The 23,455-nt window shown below is 44.7% G+C and overlaps 2 protein-coding genes across 8 annotated transcripts in view; one reads left to right on the top strand and one right to left on the bottom strand.

The window, feature by feature from the left end:
• The window catches only part of LRP2BP (LRP2 binding protein), a 38,993-nt gene extending 37,874 nt beyond the window's left edge, over window positions 1-1,119 (top strand). For all 7 annotated transcript variants that reach the window (XM_069744327.1, XM_069744326.1, XM_069744323.1 and 4 more), the window contains one exon: window positions 887-1,119. In XM_069744327.1, coding sequence (XP_069600428.1) covers window positions 887-911 — 25 coding nt within the window. In that variant the 3' untranslated portion in view covers window positions 912-1,119. The remainder of the gene's footprint in view (window positions 1-886) is intronic.
• Window positions 1,120-1,202: 83 nt separating this feature from the next.
• Window positions 1,203-23,455, bottom strand: part of SNX25 (sorting nexin 25) — a 416,995-nt gene continuing 394,742 nt past the window's right edge. The window contains exons 16-19 of the mRNA XM_069744322.1: window positions 21,129-21,195; window positions 11,609-11,790; window positions 3,541-3,641; window positions 1,203-1,814 (exon numbers count right to left, since the gene is read on the bottom strand). Of these exons, the coding sequence (XP_069600423.1) occupies window positions 1,719-1,814; window positions 3,541-3,641; window positions 11,609-11,790; window positions 21,129-21,195 (446 nt within the window). The 3' untranslated portion in view covers window positions 1,203-1,718. The remainder of the gene's footprint in view (window positions 1,815-3,540; window positions 3,642-11,608; window positions 11,791-21,128; window positions 21,196-23,455) is intronic.

Here is a 23,455-nt window from a genome sequence, read left to right as displayed (position 1 = left end):
ATTGCACAAAGCAACTATATACTAGTGACAGCCGCTGTGGTTGTTTCTAATGAAAGGTCAGTAAACTGTCATGGTACATGCACTCAGTCTTTTTGTAGTTTTCAGAGCAGAAACACCCAAGTTTTTCAGGAGGCTTTGGAGTTTGCACTCAGTTTGTACGCCAATACCTTAAAAAAAAAGCTCTGTGTGCACATAGCCTTATTATGCATCTATTCACATTTTGAGGAGAACTCCCCCAAAATCCCCCTCTATTAATCCATAAAAATTTACTTTTAATGAGTAGACATTTAAAAAAATACTGAGGGTATGAAAAGTCTAAAAACCGTTCCTAATCTGCCTCTTAATTGAATAAATCCTTATAATTATATTTAGGAATATGCGTTGGATGACACCCCGGGGTGCCAACACTTATTGCCAGAATTAAAGCACTGGTCTCCAAACACGTTTCACCACATGTGCGGCGTCATCAGGGGATGACATTTTAATTCCCTCAGTATTTTTAAATGTCTACTGGAATTTTGGGGGGGTTCTCCCCAATTTGTTACTATGTATCCCCCCCCCAAAGCCATTTATTGTCCTCACAATTTGGTCCATATGATGGGGATCATTTGATTCTTCATGTTTCTGTGGTTCTTCAGAGCATGAATAATGCTGCACCCTAGGCCCGTCTTTCTGTCGAAAACCTCAGGAGTTCAGTGAGAATGGTGCCTTAGTCATCTGGACAATGGATCAGTGATTTATGAATAGTCCTATGGGAGTGTGTGTAGGTAGCGGAGATGGCGAGCTCATACTCAGGAGTTATGTTCAGCGGTATCCTCATACCATCATGACCCGTCCTCATCTTCAGCTGTATAACATGTAATTCATAAGATATTCTATTTTTCAGGCATTTTGCATGGATGCAGATGTGACGAGCGATCTCCAGTGTGATGTAATATACGGAAAGGTGTAGCAGACGGTCGCTTCACCCCATCACTCACCCACATCCCATGGATACAGTCACACGGTACTTCCAGCGTCCCGCACCCCAAATCTCACTGCTCCGTCTCCACCATCGTGTGTCCAGTGATTTATCAATGTGAACTCTGAATATTATTAAATGCACCCGATGAAAACGTTTTCCACCTTCCTCGTCTCTGTTACACAGTTTGCTTTCTTTGTCTACAGTTAATTGCAGTCGTCAACTTGGCGGGAGACAGAAAGGAGTTCATTTTTTTGTTTATTGCTTACAAATAGTTAAATAATGGGCAGTCTTTGGTAAAAATAAAAGCAATCAAGAATAAAATATTCACAATTACATTACATAAAGTATTGCACAAAACATTCTTCAATACACCGGAAATAATAAAGGAATGTTCAAGATCCTCAATGAGGAAATGATCTGTACAACATTCAGTTTTGTCTCACCACTATCTTACATAACTGTCTGAACGCGGCGCACGTCCAGCACCGATCGTGCTGCTGAACAGGTGAATGCCCCATTACTTACAGAGAGCGGGGCTCATTCTAGAGAGAACGATAACCAAATAACATTTCTGAAATAAAACCGATATCAACGCAGCATTATCCTCTACAATGACTATAGTACCAGCCTCCTCCGTCTGTACATATCACATAAAATAAAGACACGGGAGAAGTAGTAGTCCTCAGTCGGCCCTCTGCGGAAAAGAGGAAAGTAATTAGCATGTCTGTGGGGCCACAGACATTAGAAGTAGTGGTCACTTTGTGCCGTCACACGCTGGTCCGGCTTTCAGCTGCTCTAAATGAGTCCTTAATTCTGGACACAGCTCGACTAGAAGCACCTCGAGCAATACCTGAGCGGAGACATACAGAAAGGTTATTAGTCATGGGATGCACACAGCAACAATATGGCATAAAGAGGGTTAAATAAATATCTGTCTGCTGGCTAATGTTATATTGGTGGGGATCTGATCCCCCACCCACACAAAGCATCAGTAACCTGTAGATGAGGGGCTTGTATGACTGTGCCGCACTCACTGGCTATGGGACTGTCGGAGATGGGGAGCATGGTTTCTTATTTCCTGCAGTCTCAATGACAGTGAATTGAGGAAGCATGGGAACTTCTACTCCATTCAATATGGGGCTGTAATTCCTGTTCTCGGGACCACAGACGATCCCAGAGGTCAGACCCCCAATGATCAGCATGTTATCTCCCAACTGATGTATAGAGGTTAACTCGTTATTTTGAGAATAACCCTTTAAAAGGGACCTGACAGCTGATGCACTTGGCCCGGGGATGGGGACTATATGATTTTAGCCCTGTATGGTTGACTCAGAAAGAAAGGCAGGTTAAAAGCCACCTAGGTGACTAGTCGGACAGACGGGTTCCCAGAGGCTACGTCCCTCCACTGACTCGCAGGTCTCTCCCTTTACACTCACAGATCGAGACCTGTCACTCTAGGGAAGCAGGCTGGGAGACGCCACCGGGGACCCACCTGTCGGACGAGTCTCCAGCTAGTCTCCACCTGCCGCCCTACGTCCCCGGTCTGCCTACCCACGTTCCCGGACTGTCTCCCTACGTCCCCGGTCTGCCGCCCTACGTGCTCGTTCTGCCGCCCTACGTCCTCTGTTTCACTATGTCCCCGGTCTGCCGCCCTACGTCCTTAGTCTGCCTACTATTTGGCTGTAGTTCCTAGTCTTCAGACAACATACAGTATATACCTCTAGGGGTCACAACAATATGTCCTCCAGGTGAATAAATCTAACTATGGTGAGGCAGAAGGGGTGACATAGAAATCCATGCAGAGGAATGGTTCACGGCTTCATGTGGATAGATTAAGGTGCCACAGCTTGGTCTTTGGTATGGTTAGATTTTGGCAAGCGCCACTAGATGTAAATGCAACATGAATAGAACGGGATGTCCAAGATTGAAATTGGTTTCCTAGTGGACTATACCCCTTCTTTATAGCATCTACATGGCACAAATGTGTATACTTCCCAGATCGCCTCCATAGCCCCCCATGTCTGCGCTCCTAGCCATCATGTGACAAACCAGATCACACTCATTGATTGGCCGAAGCCTTCACTGTTCCATCACAGTGTACTTCTGAGAAGGCTGCAGCTAATCATGTGACCACAGGAAGACGCATCACGGAGAGGGGTCACACAACGCCGGCCTGGGAGGTAAGTAAAGGCATCTTTCTAACAAATAGCGTGGCCACCTTTGTCTGTAGGTTGCCTCAACTACTACAGCTTCACTACAGTGAATGGTGCTGCGCTGTAGATAGATGTGGATCTGTATATGGAAGAAGACAAACGCTTTCTGTTATCCTAAACAGGCCATTTAATACATGTAACATTTATGATCATGATCCTGCTGGACAATAAGACGTTAATTGTTGGTCATGTCCTGCCACTCAGATTAGAAGGCTTGGTGTGTGGAGCGCGTCCTACCGCTTAGCATTATGCCTGCTAATCTCTAATATACAGGGATAATGTAATGTTCTGCTGCGGCCCTCCATACAATGACTGATGGGGGACACATGACGGCAATGATGGAGCAGTCACAGTATGGCTTACATAGAGCAGGTGTTTATTGGCTCGGTTTTCTTGGAGTGCATTGAATATTTTTATGATGCCATGACGGGCATTCTGCTGTCCAACCAGGTTCTGGAGCGCATCTGTAAGACAAGAAACGTGCATTATATATCTCTAGTCTCCGTGCCAGGATGCATGGTCAGGGGCACTCGTCACTGGAAGAAATTTGGGCCCTTATTTCCCATAGGAGATAGATGGGAAATTAGATGCCACATAATCTGTTATTAATATTAAACCCATCAGCGTTCCCGGAGAAGAGAGTCACAACGCTCCTGGGAGAGGCCATATAGTCATACGCAGAGGTCCAGCACACATCCACAGAGGTCAAGCACCCTTCCACAGAGGTCCAGCACCCTTCCACAGATGACCACAGGGGACCAGAACCCTTCCACAGAGGTCCAGCACCCTTCCACAGATGACCACAGGGGACCAGAACCCTTCCACAGAGGTCCAGCACCCTTCCACAGATGACCACAGGGGACCAGAACCCTTCCACAGAGGTCCAGCACCCTTCCACAGATGACCACAGGGGACCAGAACCCTTCCACAGAGGTCCAGCACCCTTCCACAGAGGTCCAGCACCCCTCCACAGATGACCACAGGGGACCAGAACCCTTCCACAGAGGTCCAGCACCCTTCCACAGATGACCACAGGGGACCAGAACCCTTCCACAGAGGTCCAGCACCCTTCCACAGAGGTCCAGCACCCTTCCACAGAGGTCCAGCACCCTTCCACAGATGACCACAGGGGACCAGAACCCTTCCACAGAGGTCCAGCACCCTTCCACAGATGACCACAGAGGTCCAGCACCCTTCCACAGATGACCACAGGGGACCAGAACCCTTCCACAGAGGTCCAGCACCCTTCCACAGATGACCACAGGGGACCAGAACCCTTCCACAGGGGACCAGAACCCTTCCACAGAGGTCCAGCACCCCTCCACAGATGACCACAGGGGACCAGAACCCTTCCACAGAGGTCCAGCACCCTTCCACAGATGACCAAAGGGGACCAGAACCCTTCCACAGAGGTCCAGCACCCTTCCACAGATGACCACAGGGGACCAGAACCCTTCCACAGATGTCCAGCACCCTTCCACAGAGGTCCAGCACCCCTCCACAGATGACCACAGGGGACCAGAACCCTTCCACAGAGGTCCAGCACCCTTCCACAGATGACCACAGGGGACCAGAACCCTTCCACAGAGGTCCAGCACCCTTCCACAGAGGTCCAGCACCCTTCCACAGATGACCACAGGGGACCAGAACCCTTCCACAGAGGTCCAGCACCCTTCCACAGATGACCACAGGGGACCAGAACCCTTCCACAGAGGTCCAGCACCCTTCCACAGATGACCACAGGGGACCAGAACCCTTCCACAGAGGTCCAGCACCCTTCCACAGATGACCACAGGGGACCAGAACCCTTCCACAGAGGTCCAGCACCCTTCCACAGATGACCACAGGGGACCAGAACCCTTCCACAGAGGTCCAGCACCCTTCCACAGAGGTCCAGCACCCTTCCACAGATGACCACAGGGGACCAGAACCCTTCCACAGAGGTCCAGCACCCTTCCACAGATGACCACAGGGGACCAGAACCCTTCCACAGAGGTCCAGCACCCTTCCACAGATGACCACAGGGGACCAGAACCCTTCCACAGAGGTCCAGCACCCTTCCACAGAGGTCCAGCACCCTTCCATAGAGGTCCAGCACCCTTCCACAGAGGTCCAGCACCCTTCCACAGAGGACCAGCACCCCTCCACAGAGGACCAGCACCCCTCCACACGGGTCCAGCATCCCTCCACAGAGGTCCAGTACCCCTCCACAGAGGTCCAGCACCCCTCCACAGAGGTCCAGCACCCTTCCACAGGGGACCAGAACCTTTCCACAGAGGTCCAGCACCCTTCCACAGATGACCACAGGGGACCAGAACCTTTCCACAGAGGTCCAGCACCCTTCCACAGATGACCACAGGGGACCAGCACCCTTCCACAGAGGTCCAGCACCCTTCCACAGAGGACCACAGGGGACCAGCACCCTTCCACAGAGGTCCAGCACCCTTTCACAGAGGTCCAGCACCCTTCCACAGAGGACCAGCACCCCTCCACAAAGGTCCAGCACCCCTCCACATAGGTCCAGTACCCCTCCACAGAGGTCCAGCACCCATCCACAAAGGACCACAGGGGACCAGCACCCTTCCACAGAGGTCCAGCACCCTTCCACAGAGGACCGGCACCCCTCCACCCCTCCACAGAGGTCCGGCACCCATCCACAGAGGTCCGGCACCCATCCACAGAGGTCCGGCACCCTTCCACAGAGGTCCAGCACCCATCCACAGCAGATTAGAGCACTCAGCACCAACACATTCAAAATAAAGGAGTTTGTCTGAGTGACGGCTCCTGGCAGTTCTAGAAGGTGACGACTTCTGATGTGTTCTCACTAATCTCACCAGGCACGCATGTGTTTGGATCTGATATTAGCAGGTATTCTAGGATTGAATTGTGCATTCACCATAGTGGCATGCACGTACTATCACAACTATGATATTTTATGCCATCAACTATATTTTCCTTAATTAAAGGGAATCTGTCTGTAGGCTTCTGCCATGTAATCGGAGAGCAGCATGATGTTATGACAGAGACCCGGATTCCAGTGATGTGTCACTTACTGGACTGTCAATCTCTGACAGCGGCATTTACCACGCATCAATGTGCACGTGCGCATCATTACCTCCGCCCATTGGCGCAACCGTGTCGTGGGTCGCCGATGGATTGTCATGACAGCTGTTGGTCAGCTGATGACCCCAAAATACAAATGTTAAGGGTCTCCAAAAATGGCAACAGAGCTCCAAAAAAAATTTTTTTTTTGCAAACTTCTGATTTTTTTGACCACTAAAATAATTTAAAAAAATTGACATATTGGGTTTCACTGTAATTGTATTGATGAGGAGAATCATATTCCACTGGTCATTTTACCACAAAATGTACACAGCACAAATAATTGCCCAAAAACACACTTGTTTTTTGTTTGCCTTTTTTACTAGGTTCATTAAATGCTACTACTGATCTGCCATTATGATTATCCAGGTCATTACGAGTTCATAAACACCAAATATGTCTAAAAAAATTTGCGCCATATTCCGATACCCATAGCGTCTCCATTTTTCATGATCTCCGGTTGGATGAGGGCTTATTTTTTGCGTGCCAAGCTGATGTTTTTAATGATACAATTTTGGTGCAGATACGATCATTTGATCTCCCGTTATTGCATTTTAATACAATGTCAAGGCGACCAAAAAAAAGTAATTCTGCCGTTTTTTGAATTTTTTTCTCGCTACGCCATTTAGCAATCAGGTTTATCCATTTTTTTTTTTAATTGATAGATCTGGCGATTCTGAATGCGGCGATACCAAATATGTGTATGTTTGATTTTCTTTTTGTTTTATTTTGAATGGGGCGTAAGGGGGGCGATTTGAACTTTTAGATTTTTTTTTTCTTATATTTTTAAAAATATATATATATTTTTTTACTTTTGGCATGCTTCAATTGTCTCCATGGGAGACTAGAAGCTGCCACAACCTGATCGGCCATGCTACATAGAGGCGATGATCTGATCGCCTGTATGTACTTGAATCACTCACTTGCTATGAGCGCCAACCGACCAACAAATCGGTGATCCGCGGTCACCGGTGGGTGGATTTCCGGTCCTATGGCCGGAAGCGAGACTTTAATGCCGTGGTCAGTTTTGCCCTTGGTTGTAAGCGCTCACAACCAGGGGCAAAGCACGGGAGTGCCGCCACTCTGCAGCACAGCACACCACTGCTCCAGGAAGTTTAGGACTTAATTAATAAGGCCTGGATAGGCCGAAATGTCTACAATTGTACGATTGAATATAGTCGCTTTTGTAACGTTATCTGATTTTTCCTGCGTTTTGCTAATTTTTCTACTGAATTTCACTGTAGATAAGCCCCGATGTAACCTGTAAGATAAGAAAAACAAGTTAGAATATACTCACCCAAGGGTGGTCCGGTCCGATGGGCGTCACAGGTCCGGGTTCGGCGCCTCCCATCTTCATACGATGACGTCCTCTTTATTGCTGCCTGCTGCGGCTCCGGCGCAGGCGTACTTTATCTGCCCTGTTGAGGCCACAGCAAAGTACTGCAGTTTGCAGGCGCCGGGAAAGGTCAGAGAAGCCTGGCGCCTGCGCACTGCAGTACTTTACACTGCCCTCAACAGGGCAAATCAGTACGCCTACGTAGATGCTGAAACAGAAGCAAGAAGGATGACAACATCGTATGAAGATGGGAGGCGCCGGACCCGCACCTGCGACTCCCATTGGACCAGACCGCAGCGGGACCGTCCCTGGGTGAGTAATCTACCGTATATACTCGAGTATAAGCCGACCCCCCTAATTTTGCCACAAAAAACTGGGAAAACTTAATGACTCGAGTATAAACCTAGGGTGGGAAATGCAGCAGCTACCGGTAAATGTCAAAAGTAAAAATAGATACCAATAAAAGTAAAATTAATTGAGACATCAGTAGGTTAAGTGTTTTTGAATATCCATATTGAATCAGGAGCCCCATATAATGCTCCATACAGTTCCTGATGGCCCCATAAGATGCTCCATATTAAAATATGCCCCATATAATCCTGCATAAAGGTTAATAATGGCCCCATAAGATGCTCCATAGACACATTTGCCCAATATAATGCTGCACAAATGCTGATTATGGCCCCATAAGATGCTCCATAAAGATATTTGCCCCATATAGTGCTGCACAAACCTTGATTATGACCCTATAAGATGCCCCATATAATGCTGCACAACTGTTATCGCCCCATATAGTGCTGCACAAACGTTATGGCCCCATAGATGCTCCATGCAAACACTTGCCCCATATAGTGCTGCACAAACTTTATGGCCCCATATAGTGCTGCACAAAAGTTATGGCCCCATATACTGCTTCACAAACGTTATGGCCCCATATAGTGCTGCACAAACGTTATGGCCCCATAGATGCTCCATACAAACACTTGCCCCATATAGTGCTGCACAAACTTTATGGCCCCATATAGTGCTGCACAACTGTTATGGCCCCATATACTGCTTCACAAACGTTATGGCCCCATATAGTGCTGCACAAACGTTATGGCCTCATAGATGCTCCATACAGACACTTGCCCCATTTGCTGTCGCTGCGATAAAAAAAAAAAAATCACATACTCACCTCTTCGTCGCTCAGGCTCCCTGGCACTTTCAATATTCACCTGCTCCTCGCTCCGGCGTCGCTCCATCTTCAGCGTCTTTGGCACTGACGTTTAGGTAGAGGGCGCGCACTAACCACATCATCGCGCCCTCTGACCTGAGCATCACTGCTGAAGACAGAGAGGCGCCCGGAACGGGGAGCAGGTGAATATCGCGCAGCGCAGCACTCCCCCTCCCGGTTATACTCACCTGCTCATGGCGCTGTGCAGTCCCTGCTTCCCCGACGCCGCAGCTTCATCCTGTACTGAGCGGTCACCATTACTGCTCATTACAGTAATGAATATGCGGCTCCACCTCTATGGGAGGTGGAGCCGCATATTCATTACTGTAATGGGCGGTACCATGTGACGGCTCAGTACAGGAAGAAGCTGCAGGCGCCGGGGAAGCCAGGGACCGCGCCAGGAGTAGGTGAGTATAATTAGAGAGCCCCCGCTCCCCCTCCCCTGCCAACCCCTGGGTATGGCTCGAGTATAAGCCGAGAGGGGGACTTTCAGCCCAAAAAAGTGGGCTGAAAATCTCGGCTTATACTCGAGTATATACGGTAACTTGTTTTTCTGATCTTTCAGGTTACATCGGGGTCTTGGGGGGGTTGGTTGCTTATCTACAGTGTTACAGAATGCTGTGGTCCCAAACTTCTTACATTTAAGGATTATGGAGGCCACTGTGCTCTTAGAAACCTTGAGTACTGCAGAAATTCTGTTGCAACCTTGGCCAGATCTGTGCCCTGCCACAATTCTGTCTCTGAGCTCCTTGGCCAATTCCTTGGACCTCATGATTCTCATTTGGTCTGATATGCACTGTGAGTTTTGAGGTCTTATACTGTATAGACAGGTGTGTGCCTTTACAAATCAAGTCCTATCAGTTTAATTAAACACACCTGGTCTCCAATGAAGGAGTAGAACCATCTCAAGGAGGATCACAAGGAAATGGACAGCATGAGACTTAAATATGAGTGTTGGAGCAAAGGGTCTGAATACTTATGACCATGTGATATTTCAGTTTTTCTTTTTTAACAAATTAGCAAAAATGTCTACATTTCTGGGTTTTTTCAGTCAAGATGGAGTGCAGAGTGTATATTAATGTGAAAAAAAAAGAACTTTTTGGAATTTACCAAATGACTGCAATGAAACAAAGAGTGAAAAAATTAAAGGGGTCTGAATACTTTCCGTACCCACTGTATGTGCTAAAATGATCAAAAGTACAACTCGTCTCACAACAAACAAGACCTGATATTTCTATATGGACATAAAAATAAAAGTTATGGCTGTGTGAAGAAGGGGAGGAAAAAATGGAAATAGGCTGCGTGGTGAAGGGGTTAAAAGGGAAACCACATTTAAGCAAATCCCTTGCTTCCCTAGTCCTGGTTGTGGCTACGTCTATATTTTAGCGCTAGGCCTCGTTTAGATGCCCAAAATGTTCTAGGTAATTTTTATGGGCACGGTAAGTGTCATATACATCATCCAGTGCATGAGTGACGGCAGAAAAATCAGGTAACTAGTTTCTTGACTTAGTAGCCATGAAGAACACATTGTAGGGCCCAGTGCACACACCGCCACGGATGTATAAGCCTCCCCATGGGGCAGAATTGCACTCCCGCTAGTAGTAAAGATGGTGTACCTCATTCTTCCCTTTACCAATTTGTAATATTTTGAACTTCAGCACTAAATGCAGGTTACCCCTACACCACCCTGTATTGTCACCCGTCGGCACCAGATTTAGGCTGGTTTCACATTTGCGTTTTTTGCTGCTGCGTTTTAGCGCAAAAAAAACACATGCGTTTTTTTTCTATACTTAACATTAGAAACGCATGCATTTTGCAGCGTTTTGACGACGCATGCGTCGTTTCTATGCTTGCCTTTTGTTGCGGAAATGCAACTTGTAGTAATTTCTAGCGGCGTTTTTTTGCCGCAAAAAAAACGCATGCGTTTTTTTGTGGCAAAACAACGTATTGCTGTCTATATAACACATGCGTTTTTAAGCACATGCGTTTGCATGCGTTTTTAAATGCATGCGTTTCAATAGAAAAACACAAGAATACACACTGATAAGCCACCCTCCAACCCTAACCCTAGGGATCCTAACCCTAGGGATCCTAACCCCAAGGGTTAGGATCCTAACCCTAACGGTTAGGATCCCTAGGGTTAGGGTTAGGATCCCCAGGGTTACTAGGGATCCTAACCCTAACCCTAGGGTTAGGGTCCCTAGGGTTAGGGTTAGGATCCCTAGGGTTAGGATCCCTAGAGTTAGGATCCCTAGAGTTAGGGTTAGGATCCCTAGGGTTAGGATCCCTAGGGTTACTAGGGATCCTAACCCTAGGGATCCTAACCCTAGGGATCCTAACCCTAGCTATTTCTGTTTATAGTGGGTTTTCTAGTTGATTTTGATGATTGGCATCTGTTACACACTTCTCATCATGCGTTTAAAAAACGCAAACGCAGGAAAAAACGCATGTAAACGCGTCAAAACGCCGCTTTTTTTTACCACATGCAAAAACGCATGCGTCTAAAAAACGCAGCGTTTGCACGCGTTTACGTGCGTTTTTTGCACCACATGCGTTTGCGTTAAAAACGCTGCCTTTTTTAACACAAATGTGAAACTAGCCTTACACCATGTGTCACTCTGCTCTCAGCATATGTCTGAACATCTTATCTCCTGACTCATACATCAAGGTATGAGCAGCAATGGCCGCCACACTCTGCAGATTGGCAGCACAATTACCGATCAGAGCGCTGCCGGGAGTGAATATGTCAGACAGGACTACCATAGACGTGAGCTCACCGGGGATGTTTTCAAGTAGTTTTTGCTGTGCTTTATGTTTTGTTTCCTGACACTGCAGCTCAGTTCGTGAGGTCTTCGGAGAAGCTAATTTTCCATTAGGCCAGAAAGCATCTCTGAACACATTGATATAAAACACGAGCATCTGCTCACTGAAAATCCAATTGACTGTGTCTCTGATCTGTCTGAGTGGAAAAAGACAAATAAATCAACCATCCAAATTACAGCAGAAGCAACAGACAATAACAATTTTCAGACTTCTTACTTACAAAGTATTTTCTGGTGAAAGAACAGCATTTTAACGCTCAATCACAGTTTCTGCTTTGTGCAGAGAGAATACCTGAATATTCATGTATTCATGTATCAGGTGACAGATAGGAGTCTGGTATCGTTACACTGTATCCCAGGAGCAGGGACACAGCCGGTGTAGAGGGTGGTGGTGGGGGGCTGCACAGGGTCACATAGGGTGGGATGAGCCTGCAAGGAGGGTTGGGGGGCTGCACAAGGTCAAAGATGGTTGGTGAACTGCACAAGGTCAAAGAGGGTAAGGGAAACAGCACAAATATGTTTTAAGAAAAAATAAATCAGTATTATTAGGTAGCATAAGGCCCTGGCATGGTCAAAATTCTATTTAAGCTGAAGTGGGGTTTAATACGTTGTTAGAGATCAGCACTATGGTAAGTATTTATAACAATATGATTGAAATACATATGTGACGTGGTTTTAATGTGGTATATGTATTAATAACTGTGCACATACTAGGTGTTTCATTAACTATACACTTGTATGTTTCAGGGCATTATATAAAAACAACAATCTGTTCCTTAGAAGGTCTTAAAATGAAGTAAATACAATCTGAAATGAGAAACAAAAACTAGGTCAAAATGCAGGAAACAAGGGGTTAAGTACCGTAGCAGTCAGATGCTGCTAATCAAAGGTCCTTCATTACGTGTTCATCAAGACGTGTGACCACTTGCATAAAAGCAGCAGTTTGCATTGTGTTAACACACTCCGAAATACTCCACACCAGCAAAGCAGGAAAGGAGCAAAAAATCAGCAATGTTCTCATAGAAACATCTGTTGGTGCCCATCAATCAAGGAAGAGTTAAAAGGCCATTTCCAAGCAATTTGGGTTCATGATTCTCCAATCAAAAAGATTGTTGACAAGCAGAAAACATTGAAGACAATTGACATTCTTCCCAAGAGTCTAAGCAAACACACGCCAAAGTCAGACCAAGCAATGCTCAAGTTCATGACGGTACAACTAGGAAACAAATAAAACAAGTACAGGTTGTTTTGAAACAGCTGACAGAAGAAAGCCTCTTTGTTCTGAAGAGAACATGTCAGCACCTCAAAAGTCTGCAAAGTTGCATATGAACAAACCACAAGGCTTCTGGATCAACGTTCTATGGAATTTCGAGACTACAGTGCACACCTTGAGAAAGAGGCGAAACGCGCGTCGGTGGCGGCGTGGACACGTGTCCTGACTTAGCAATACCATGGGTAAGCACGGATAAGAGCACGTGACCCTGTTCTGTTTAATGGCATAGCACGCAGATTATTACAGCCATTTGGATATTTGTATCGCTACTATATATACTTTGTCTCGACTTAAGGGTCTTTTTTGCGGCACTTGAGCACTTTTACCTATGAATAGCAATAACATCTTTAGTCAGGACACTATTGTCTTTGTTTTTATTACCTGATCCTAGTCTATTTATATGTAGTGTGTATTATTTCAATAAATTTACATTTTTTGATTACCCTTGGACTATGCTCCAATTTTCTTATGCTTTATATCATGCCTATATCTATGTCCTATAGGTGCACCTTTGAGACATCCACATGGGTCTTGGTCTCTGTGGCATCTCTATACTAATGTTGCCCTGTATGGTTTATGTTTATCTCATGAACAGAAATGTGAAGATATTTATCCACAAGCTATAGCTTGGCCTAAACAGAGTCATGCAACAGGACAATAGAGCCAACCACACCAGCAAATCTCCATCAGAATGGTTTTAACCCCTTAGCGACCGCCGATACGCCTTTTAACGGCGGACGCTAAGTGTACTTAAACCACAGCGCCGTTAATTAATCGCAAAAAAAAAACAAAAACGCGATCTCTTTTTAATTTCTCTGTCCTCCGATGTGATCGCACATCGGAGGACAGAAAAAAGGGGTCCCAGGTGGCCCCCCAATACTCACCTATCTCCCCCGATGCTCCTCGTGTCTCCCGGTGGGCGCCGCCATCTTCAAGATGGCGGGCGCATGCGCAGTGCGCCCGCCGGCCGGCCCCGCGAGAATCTTTGGGGTCTTGGCTGCCAGGGATCCTGTGTCCCTGGATCCTCCTGCTGCTCCTCCTGGCCGCCGGCATCTTCTGGGCAAAAGAAAATGGCGGGCGCATGCGCAGTGCGCCCGCCATCTGTCTCCATCTGCCGGCCGGCAGGAGAAGAGCAGTTGGGGCTAAAATTAGGGTTAGGGGTAGGGTTAGGTTTAGGGGTAGGGTTAGGTGTAGGGTTAGGGGTAGGGTTAGGGGTTAGGGTTAGGGCTAGGGGTAGGGCTAGGGGTAGGGTTAGGGCTAGGGTTAGGGCTAGGGGTAGGGTTAGGGCTAGGGGTAGGGTTAGGGCTAGGGCTAGGATTAGGGTTAAATTTAGGGTTAGGGTTGGGGCTAAATTTAGAGTTAGGGTTGGCGCTAAATTTAGGGTTAGGCTTCTTTCACACTTACGTCGGTACGGGGCCGTCGCAATGCATCGGCCCGACATACCGACGCACGTTGTGAAAATTGTGCACAACGTGGGCAGCGGATGAAGTTTTTCAACGCATCCGCTGCCCAATCTATGTCCTGGGGAGGAGGGGGCGGAGTTACGGCCACGCATGCGCGGTCAGAAATGGCGGATGCGACGTACAAAAAAACGTTACATTGAACGTTTTTTTGTGCTGACGGTCCGCCAAAACACTGATCCAGTGCACGACGGACGCGACGTGTGGCCATCCGTCACGATCCGTCAGCAATACAAGTCTATGGGCAAAAAACGCATCCTGCGGGCACATTTGCAGGATCCGTTTCTTGTCCAAAACGACGGATTGCGACGGATGCCAAACAACGCAAGTGTGAAAGTAGCCTTAGGGCTAGGGTTAGGGTTGGGGCTAAAGTTAGGGCTAGGGTTGGGGCTAAAGTTAGGGTTAGAGTTGGGATTAGGGTTAGGTTTGGGATTAGGGTTAGGGTTGTGATTAGGGGTGTATTGGGATTAGGGTTAGGGTTGAGATTAGGATTAGGGGTGTGTTGGATTTAGGGTTTTGATTAGGGTTATGGTTAGGGTTGACATTAGGGTTGTTTTGGGGTAAGGGTTGTGATTATGGTTAGGGTTAGTGATTAGGATTATGGATCAGGTTGGGATTAGGGTTAGGGGTGTGTTGGGGTTAGGGTTGGAGCTAGAATTGGGGGGTTTCCACTGTTTAGGTACATCAGGTGGTCTCAAAACACGACAGCCAATTTTGCGCTCAAAAAGTCAAATGGTGCTCCCTCCCTTCTGAGCTCTGCCGTGCGCCCAAACAGTGGGTTACCCCCACATATGGGGCATCAGCATACTCGGGATAAATTGGACAACAACTTCTGGGGTCCAATTTCTCTTGTTACCCTTGTGAAAATAAAAACTTGGGGGCTACAAAATCCTTTTTGTGGAAAAATATATATATTTTTTTTATGACTCTGCATTATAAACTTCTGTGAAGCACTTGGGCATTCAAAGTTCTCACCACACATCTAGATAAGTTCCTTGGGGGGTCTAGTTTCCAAAATGGGGTCACTTGTGGGGGGTTACTACAGTTTAGGTACATCAGGGGCTCTGCAATCGCAACATAATGCCCACAGACCATTCTATCAAAGTCTGCATTCCAAAAAGGCGCTCCTTCCCTTCCGAGCTCTGCCGTGCGCCCAATCAGTGGTTTACCCCCACATATGGCGCATCAGCGTACTCGGGATAAATTGGACAACAACTATTGCAGTCCAATTTCTCCTGTTACCCTTGTGAAAATAATAACTTGGGGGCTACAATATCTTTTTTGTGGAAAAAAAATATTTTTTATTTTCACGACTCTGCATTCTAAACTTCTGTGAAGCACTTGGGCATTCAAAGTTCTCACCACACATCTAGATAAGTTCCTTGGGGGGTCTAGTTTCCAAAATGGGGTCACTTGTGGAGGGTTTCTACTGGTTAGGTACATCAGGGGCTCTGCAAACGCAACATAATGCCCGCAGACCATTCTATCAAAGTCTGCATTCCAAAACGGCGCTCCTTCCTTCCGAGCTCTGCCGTGCGCCCAAACAGTGGTTTACCCCCACATATGGGGTACCAGCATACTCAGGACAAATTGGACAACACTTTTGGGGTCCAATTTCTCTTGTTACCCTTGTGAAAATAAAAACTTGGGGGCTAAAAAAATCTTTTTTGTGGAAAAAAAAAATATTTTTTATTTTCACGACTCTGCATTATAAACTTCTGTGAAGCACTTGGGCATTCAAAGTTCTCACCACACATCTAGATAAGTTCCATGGGGGGTGTAGTTTCCAAAATGGGGTCACTTGTGGGGGATTTCTACTGTTTAGGCACATCAGGGGCTCTCCAAACGCGACATGGCGTCCGATCTCAATTCCAGCCAATTCTACATTGAAAAAGTAAAACGGCACTCTTTCTCTTCCAAGCTCTGCGGTGCGCCCAAACAGTGGTTTACCCCCACATATTGGGTATCGACGTACTCAGGAGAAATTGCTCAACAACTTTAGTGGTCTAATTTCTCCTGTTACCCTTGTGAAAATAAAAATTTGTGGGCAAAAAGATCATTTTTGTAGGAAAAATGCGATTTTTTTTTTCACGGCTCTACGTTATAAACTTCTGTGAAGCACATGGGGGTTCAAAGTGCTCACCACACATCTAGATAAGTTCCTTAAGGGGTCTAGTTTCCAAAATGGTGTCACTTGTGGGGGGTTTCCACTGTTAAGGCACATCAGGGGCTCTCCAAACGCGACATGGCGTCCAATCTCAATTGCAGCCAATTCTACATTGAAAAAGTAAAACGGCACTCCTTCTCTTCCAAGCTCTGCGGTGCGCTTTAACAGTGGTTTACCCTCACATATGGGGTATCGACGTATTCAGGAGAAATCGCACAACAACTTTTGTGGTCTAATTTCTCCTGTTACCCTTGTGAAAATAAGAATTTGTGAGCGAAAAGATCATTTTTGTGTAAACAAAAGCGATTTTTTTATTTTCACGGCTTTACGTTATAAACTTCTGTGAAGCACTTGGGGGTTCAAAGTGCTCACCACACATCTAGATAAGTTCCTTAAGGGGTCTAGTTTCCAAAATGGTGTCACTTGTGGGGAGTTTCCACTGTTTAGGCACATCAGAGGCTCTCTAAACGTGACATGGCGTCCAATCTCAATTCCAGCCAATTCTGCATTGAAAAAGTCAAACGGCACTCCTTGACTTCTAAGTTCTGCGGTGCGCCCAAAAAGTGGTTTACCCCCACATATGGGGTATTGGCGTATTCAGGAGAAATTGCATAACAAAATTTATGGTTACATTTCTGTTTTTACACTTGTGAAAATAAAAAAAAATGGTTCTGAATTAAGATGTTTGCAAAAAAAAGTTAAATGTTCATTTTTTCCTTCCACATTGTTTCAGTTCCTGTGAAGCACGTAAAGGGTTAATAAACTTCTTGAATGTGGTTTTGAGAACCTTGAGGGGTGTAGTTTTTAGAATGGTGTCACACTTCATTATTTTCTATCATATGGACCCCTCAAAATGACTTCAAATGTGATGTGGTCCCTAAAAAAAAATGGTGTTGTAAAAATGAGAAATTGCTGGTCAACTTTTAACCCTTATAACTCCGTAACAAAAAAAAATTTTGTTTCCAAAATTGTGCTGATGTGAAGTAGACATGTGGGAAATGTTATTTATATTAACTATTTTTCATGACATATCTCTCTGATTTAAGGGCATAAAAATACAAAGTTTGAAAATTGCAAAATTTTAAAAATTTTCGCCATATTCCGTTTTTTTCATAAATAATCGCAAGTAATATCGAAGAAATGTTACCACTAACATGAAGTACAATATGTCACGAAAAAACAATCTCAGAATCAGCGGGATCCGTTGAAGCGTTCCAGAGTTATAACCTCATAAAGTGACAGTGGTCAGAATTGCAAAAATTGGCTCGGTCATTAAGTACCAAATTGGCTCTGTCACTAAGGGGTTAAAAGAAAACAAATGTAGGTGTCGCAATGACCCCAAGTAGAGACCTCAACCCAATTGAACAGGTGTGAAAGGACGTTAGGAGAGCTGTGCATGAACTAATACTTTCAAACCTCAGTGAAAAGCAATATAGAGAAGAGTGGGTCAAAATCTCTCGTATGTGAGAGATTGAAAGTCATAGACAAAATGAATGCTCCAAGTTATTACTGCTAAAGGTGGTCCCACAAGCTATTAATTCATGAGCTGCACTGAAATGTTCACATTTTGCTTCTAGGTTTTGGCCAAAATTTTGGTAAATACATAGAAAAATATTTAGAATTGAGAGTCCTCAGTGGTTGATACCTTTTTATGGCTAACTGAAAAGATGCTAACAAATTACAAGCTTTCGAGACTACTCAGGTCCCTTCATCAGGCATTGTCTAAAAGAAATTCTGAAGAATCACATTTATGCACAATACAGCCCAGAAATAATGCCATAGATAAGACAGGTGACATGAAGCAGAATTACCATTATGTGAGAGTGTTAAACAGTTGTTAAATATAAATATTCCATAAATATTCCATAAATATTGGAACAGTTCAGAGATAAGGAAGTCTTAATGTTTTATGGTCCTCTGAATGGATCTGGTACTGTGTTATGATGCCCACACACGGTCTGAGGAGCAAATTCCTTAATTGATGTAAAAAAGATAAATCTATGCGACACATTCATTCCTGCACTGTGTGTGTTAAAGGTCATCTTCAGTTTATACTCCCAAACTCTTCTGTCTCTCTGAGATTTGAAGTTACCCTTTAATACAAGTAATCTCATGTCCATGGTGCTATAATCAGGGAGACAAAAATGTATTGCCACAGGTAGATCCATTCTTTTTTCTCTTTTTGTGTGGCGATGAGAGTTCATTCTTGTTCTCAGTTTCTGCCCTGTCTCCCCTACATACAGACCCCCAGTTGGACATTTAGTACAAATAATTAGGTACACCACATTAGAAGTGTCTCACTTGAAGGTACCTGGTATCTTGTAGTCCTGATATGAATTGGGGATCTTTATCTTGTCCATGGTCATAATAAATGGACAGGTTTTACATTTTTTCTGGTTGCAAGGACAGGTTTCATGTAGCTGTTGGAGAGGACAGGGAGCTTCAGACAATGATGCTTCTTAGATTTGGGGGCTGCCTAGAACACAGTAGTGGGGGGTCTGGAAAAATGGATTGTAAGCGGGCATCTTTTTGTAGTAAAGGTTGTAATTTCCATGCAGCTTCCCTTAGCACCTCCAGATTTGGATTGTAGGTGACTACTTGGGGCAACCGGTTATTTTCTTCTTTAGCTTTGTAAGGTAGCATGTGATTCCTTGATATTCTAGTTGCTCTTGTAATTTGGTATTGAATTGTTCTTGGATGGTAGCCCTGATTCAAAAAGGTCTTTCTGAGACAACCAAGGTGTTCATCCCTATCCATGGGGTTGGAACATATCCGATTGTATCTGATGGCTAGGCTGTAGACAATAGAGTTTATTATGTGTTTTGGATGGAAACTGTCCCATTTAAGGTATGTTGGACGGTCTATTGGCTTCTGATACAGGAATGTCTCTATTTCATTGTTCTGAAGCTTAATGGTGATGTCCAAAAAGTTAATTTCAGTGCAGGAGTAGTTGAGTGTTAAGTTGATGGCGAGATGAAATTGATTAAACTGTTCGTGGAACGTCTTTAGCTGTGGCTCAGACGCCGTCCAGATGATTAAAATATCATCAATGTAGCGGTAGTAGGCCAGGGGCCTGATGGGACATGAGGACAAAAAGGATAAATACATAGACACGAAAACAATTTGTCATCTGACTTGTATTCACCTAATTTTAAGACCTTCTAAGAATCAGATATTTTTTTCATATCGTATTATTTATTACGCATACTTCTATAGCGCCATCATATTACCCAGCTGTTTACAGGCATTATATTCACTGTCCCCTATGGTGCTCACAATCTAAATTCCCTATCAGTATGTCTTTGGAATGTGGGAGGAAACTGGAGTACCCAGAGGAAACCCACGCAAAAATGGGGAGGACAAACAAACTCCTTGCAGATGTTGTCTTTGGTGGGATTTGAACCCAGGACACCAGCGCTACAAAGCAACAGTGCTAACCACTATGCTGCCCAGAGGGTGTACTTAGTTTTTGTCATGTCTATGTGTATCCTGCACTTGTGTCACATGTGCGCTGTGTAGTGTGTCAGCCGTAAGCATTGTGCTTATTTCATGTGTTTGCTGCAATCATCTGATGCGTCAGGTGAGATGTTCTGCTGTGTGTACCATATGTTCTTGTTGTATGACATGTTACTAAAGGGGTAATTTGGCTGTTTACTTCCACACCGGGAGGCGAGTGGTGTCAGTGATATCACATTTACAGATATCTCAGGAGCAGGAGAACTGGTCATACCTGTATAATAGCAAGTGCCACACAATCATGTCCCCAACACATCTATTAAAATAAAGATAATGCGGCTGACCCCGTTAACTCTTTGTACAGCCAGCGATAGTGTAATGCAGCGGCTAAAGTCCAAAGGGTGCACAATTTTTAATGAAAACCAAATGCAAAACTGATCTTTAGTCTGAATTTCATGCATTTAAGAAAAAAAAATGTCCCCGAAGGTAGACAACCCTTATAAGCAAAGCAAAGAGACTCTGCAGAACCTGATAAAAAGAACAAGGCTAGTATATAATAGAGGTCTATTAGTTTTGAAGATCATGGAAATGTCAGACTTCAGAAGGCTCTCCCAGGATTAACAACTGCATAGCAGGGGGTTCAGTGGTGGGTTCTCCAGCAATCGGTGAGCCACAGTGGGTCCTGCTTTTTTCCTTGGCTTCATGGACGTGTCCTTCACTGCATTTGTGAAATTCATCAAGTTTATTCTTTTGGCATCCCCCCATGCAAAGGTGGAAAAGCCTTCATTTAAATTGGGAACTTATTTTATTACCACAAGATCAAGCAGTGATAATACAAAACCATGAAGACCAAGACCAGAACCTCACGGTCTGTGCACCACTTTAGAGTGAAAACCAAGTCAGAGAGAGAATAATCTTAGATATAAGATTGAGGATCAAATCAGGAGCAGAAACCTTTAAAAAAAATAGAAGTGATATCACAAGAACACAATTCTACACTGAAGTGAAGCCGTCTCCAGACGTTGGAGGTTTTGGTCAAACAATAAACCTGAGCCAGCACATCTGATATGGAAAATTAGTGTCGACACTCAGGAGAAGAGGTAACATGAATGAACTTACTTGTTTATGGTCCTTCCAAATGTGATCTGTACCAAGGCAATTAGTGTTTTCCTAACCCACTTAAACACTGCAATAAAACAGAAAGATGCTTTGTAATACCATAGAATATTTTCCAGTCCAAAATGGCATAAGTGGCATAAAATTTCCATTTAGTACACCAATAACTCAGGACATGTGACTTGAGTGAGTGGCTTAGGAACTGATTTATTTCACTAAGATCTGGAACACTGGAATCATGGAGCCCTCTAGTATTTGTGCCCAGATTACTAGCAGTCCGTCCAAACAAGCAATAAACAGGTCCTTGGGAAGTAGAGTGAATGTAGAGAAAGCTACGGTCCAGCACAGAGAAAGGAGACAAGAACTGCTGGTTAAGTATTTAGGAATCTGCAGTTATTGCAGATTGTTTATGGTCCAGTTCTGGCAAATATGACCTTGACCACCTCTATGGAAGAAACACAGAATAAAAGAGGCTCCTCACACATCCATGTAGAGGGACATAAATAGTGGACTGCTTTCTGGAGGTCTGCAGGCAGCCTACTGATACAATGGACTTTGGGTCTAACGTCCCTTTCATAAACTATAACCGCACCCTCTGCCATTTACACCACTCCCAGACGAGAAAACATATCTTCCTGCATTGGTATTGTTGTTATTATCATTTAAAAAGAGAAAACACAGTAGTTTGACAATAAATGGCACCCAACCACCAACCAAGAGTGGAGAAAAAGTTTTGCGGTTATCATTCATATTATCTGAAAAAAGTCCAAGAAAGCAAAAAATTCTGTCTGGTTATGTAAACTTTTGAGCACAACTGTAGATACGGGCTAATATGGGCTAATAAAGAGCACCTTACCACTGTATCATGGTGTGCTGCTTCAACTCTTTTTGACCTATATACAAGGACTGGAATGTGCCTGTGAGGCTTTGCACCCCTTTTTTTTTTTTTTTTTTTTAACTGTGCTACTCTTCAACTTTTTCCTAGATAGATAGAAAGATAATAGAAAGATAGATAATAGACAGATAGATGCAGAGGGGAAAAAAGTATTTAGTCAGCCACCAATTGTGCAAGTTCTCCCACTAAAAAAGATGAGAGAGACCTGTAATTGACATCATACGTAGACCACAACCATGAGAGTCAAAATGAGAAAACAAATCCAGAAAATCACCTTGTCTGATCTGGCGAGATTTATTTAGCAAATTATGGAGGGAAATAAGTATTTAGTCATTAACAAAAGTTCATCTCAATATTTTGTTATATATCCTTTGTTGGCAATGACAGAGGTCAAACATTTTCTGTAAGTCTTCACAAAGTTGGCACACACTGTTGGGTGGTATGCCGGCCCATTCCTCCATGCAGATCTCCTCTAGAGCAGTGATGTTTTGGGTCTGTCGCTGGGCAACACGGACTTTCAACTCCCCCCAAAGGTTTTCTATGGGGTTGAGATCTGGAGACTGGCTAGGCCACTCCAGGACCTTCATATGCTTCTTACGAAGCCACTCCTTCATTGCCCTAGCGGTGTGCTTGGGATCATTATCATGCTGAAAGACCCATGCATGTTTCATCTTCAATGCCCTTGCAAGATTTATTTTGCAAATTATGGTGGAAAATAAGTATTTGGTCACCTAAAAATATGCAAGCTGTCTGGGTCTCACAGACCTATAACTTCCTCTTTAAGAGGCTCCTCTGTCCTCCACTCATTACCTGTAGTAATGGCACCTGTTTGAGCAGTGTAAAAGACACCTGACCACAACCTCAAACATTCACACACCAGTCTCCACTATGGTGATGACCAAAGAGCTGTCGAAGGACACAGACACTAAATTGTAGCCCTGCACCAGGCTGGGAAGACTGAATCTACAATAGGCAAGCAGCTTTGGTATGATGAAATCAACTGTGGGAGCAATAATAAGAAAATGGAAGACGTACAAGACCATTAATGATCTCCCTCAATCCCTCAAACAGCAGTGTGTGCCAACTTTGTGAAGACTTCCAGAAAATGTTTAACCTCTGTCATTGCCAACAAAGGATATATAACAAAATATTGATATGAATTTTTGTTAATGACTAAATACTTATTTCCCTCCATAATTTGCAAAATAAATCTCGCCAGATCAGACAAGGTGATTTTCTGGATTTGTTTCCTCGTTTTGACTCTCATAGTTGAGGTCTACCTATGATGTCAATTACAGGACTCTCTCATCTTTTTATGTGGGAGAACTTGCATATTGGTGGCTGACTAAATACTTTTTTCCCCCACCGTGATAGATAGATAGATAGATAGATAGATAGATAGACAGACATACAGCAGATAGACATATTGCGGATG

The sequence above is a fragment of the Ranitomeya imitator genome, chromosome 1 (genome assembly GCF_032444005.1).
Source record: "Ranitomeya imitator isolate aRanImi1 chromosome 1, aRanImi1.pri, whole genome shotgun sequence".
Taxonomy (NCBI): domain Eukaryota; kingdom Metazoa; phylum Chordata; class Amphibia; order Anura; family Dendrobatidae; genus Ranitomeya; species Ranitomeya imitator.
Note: the sequence above shows the minus strand (reverse complement) of the source record. Positions and strands in the feature narration are given on the sequence as shown.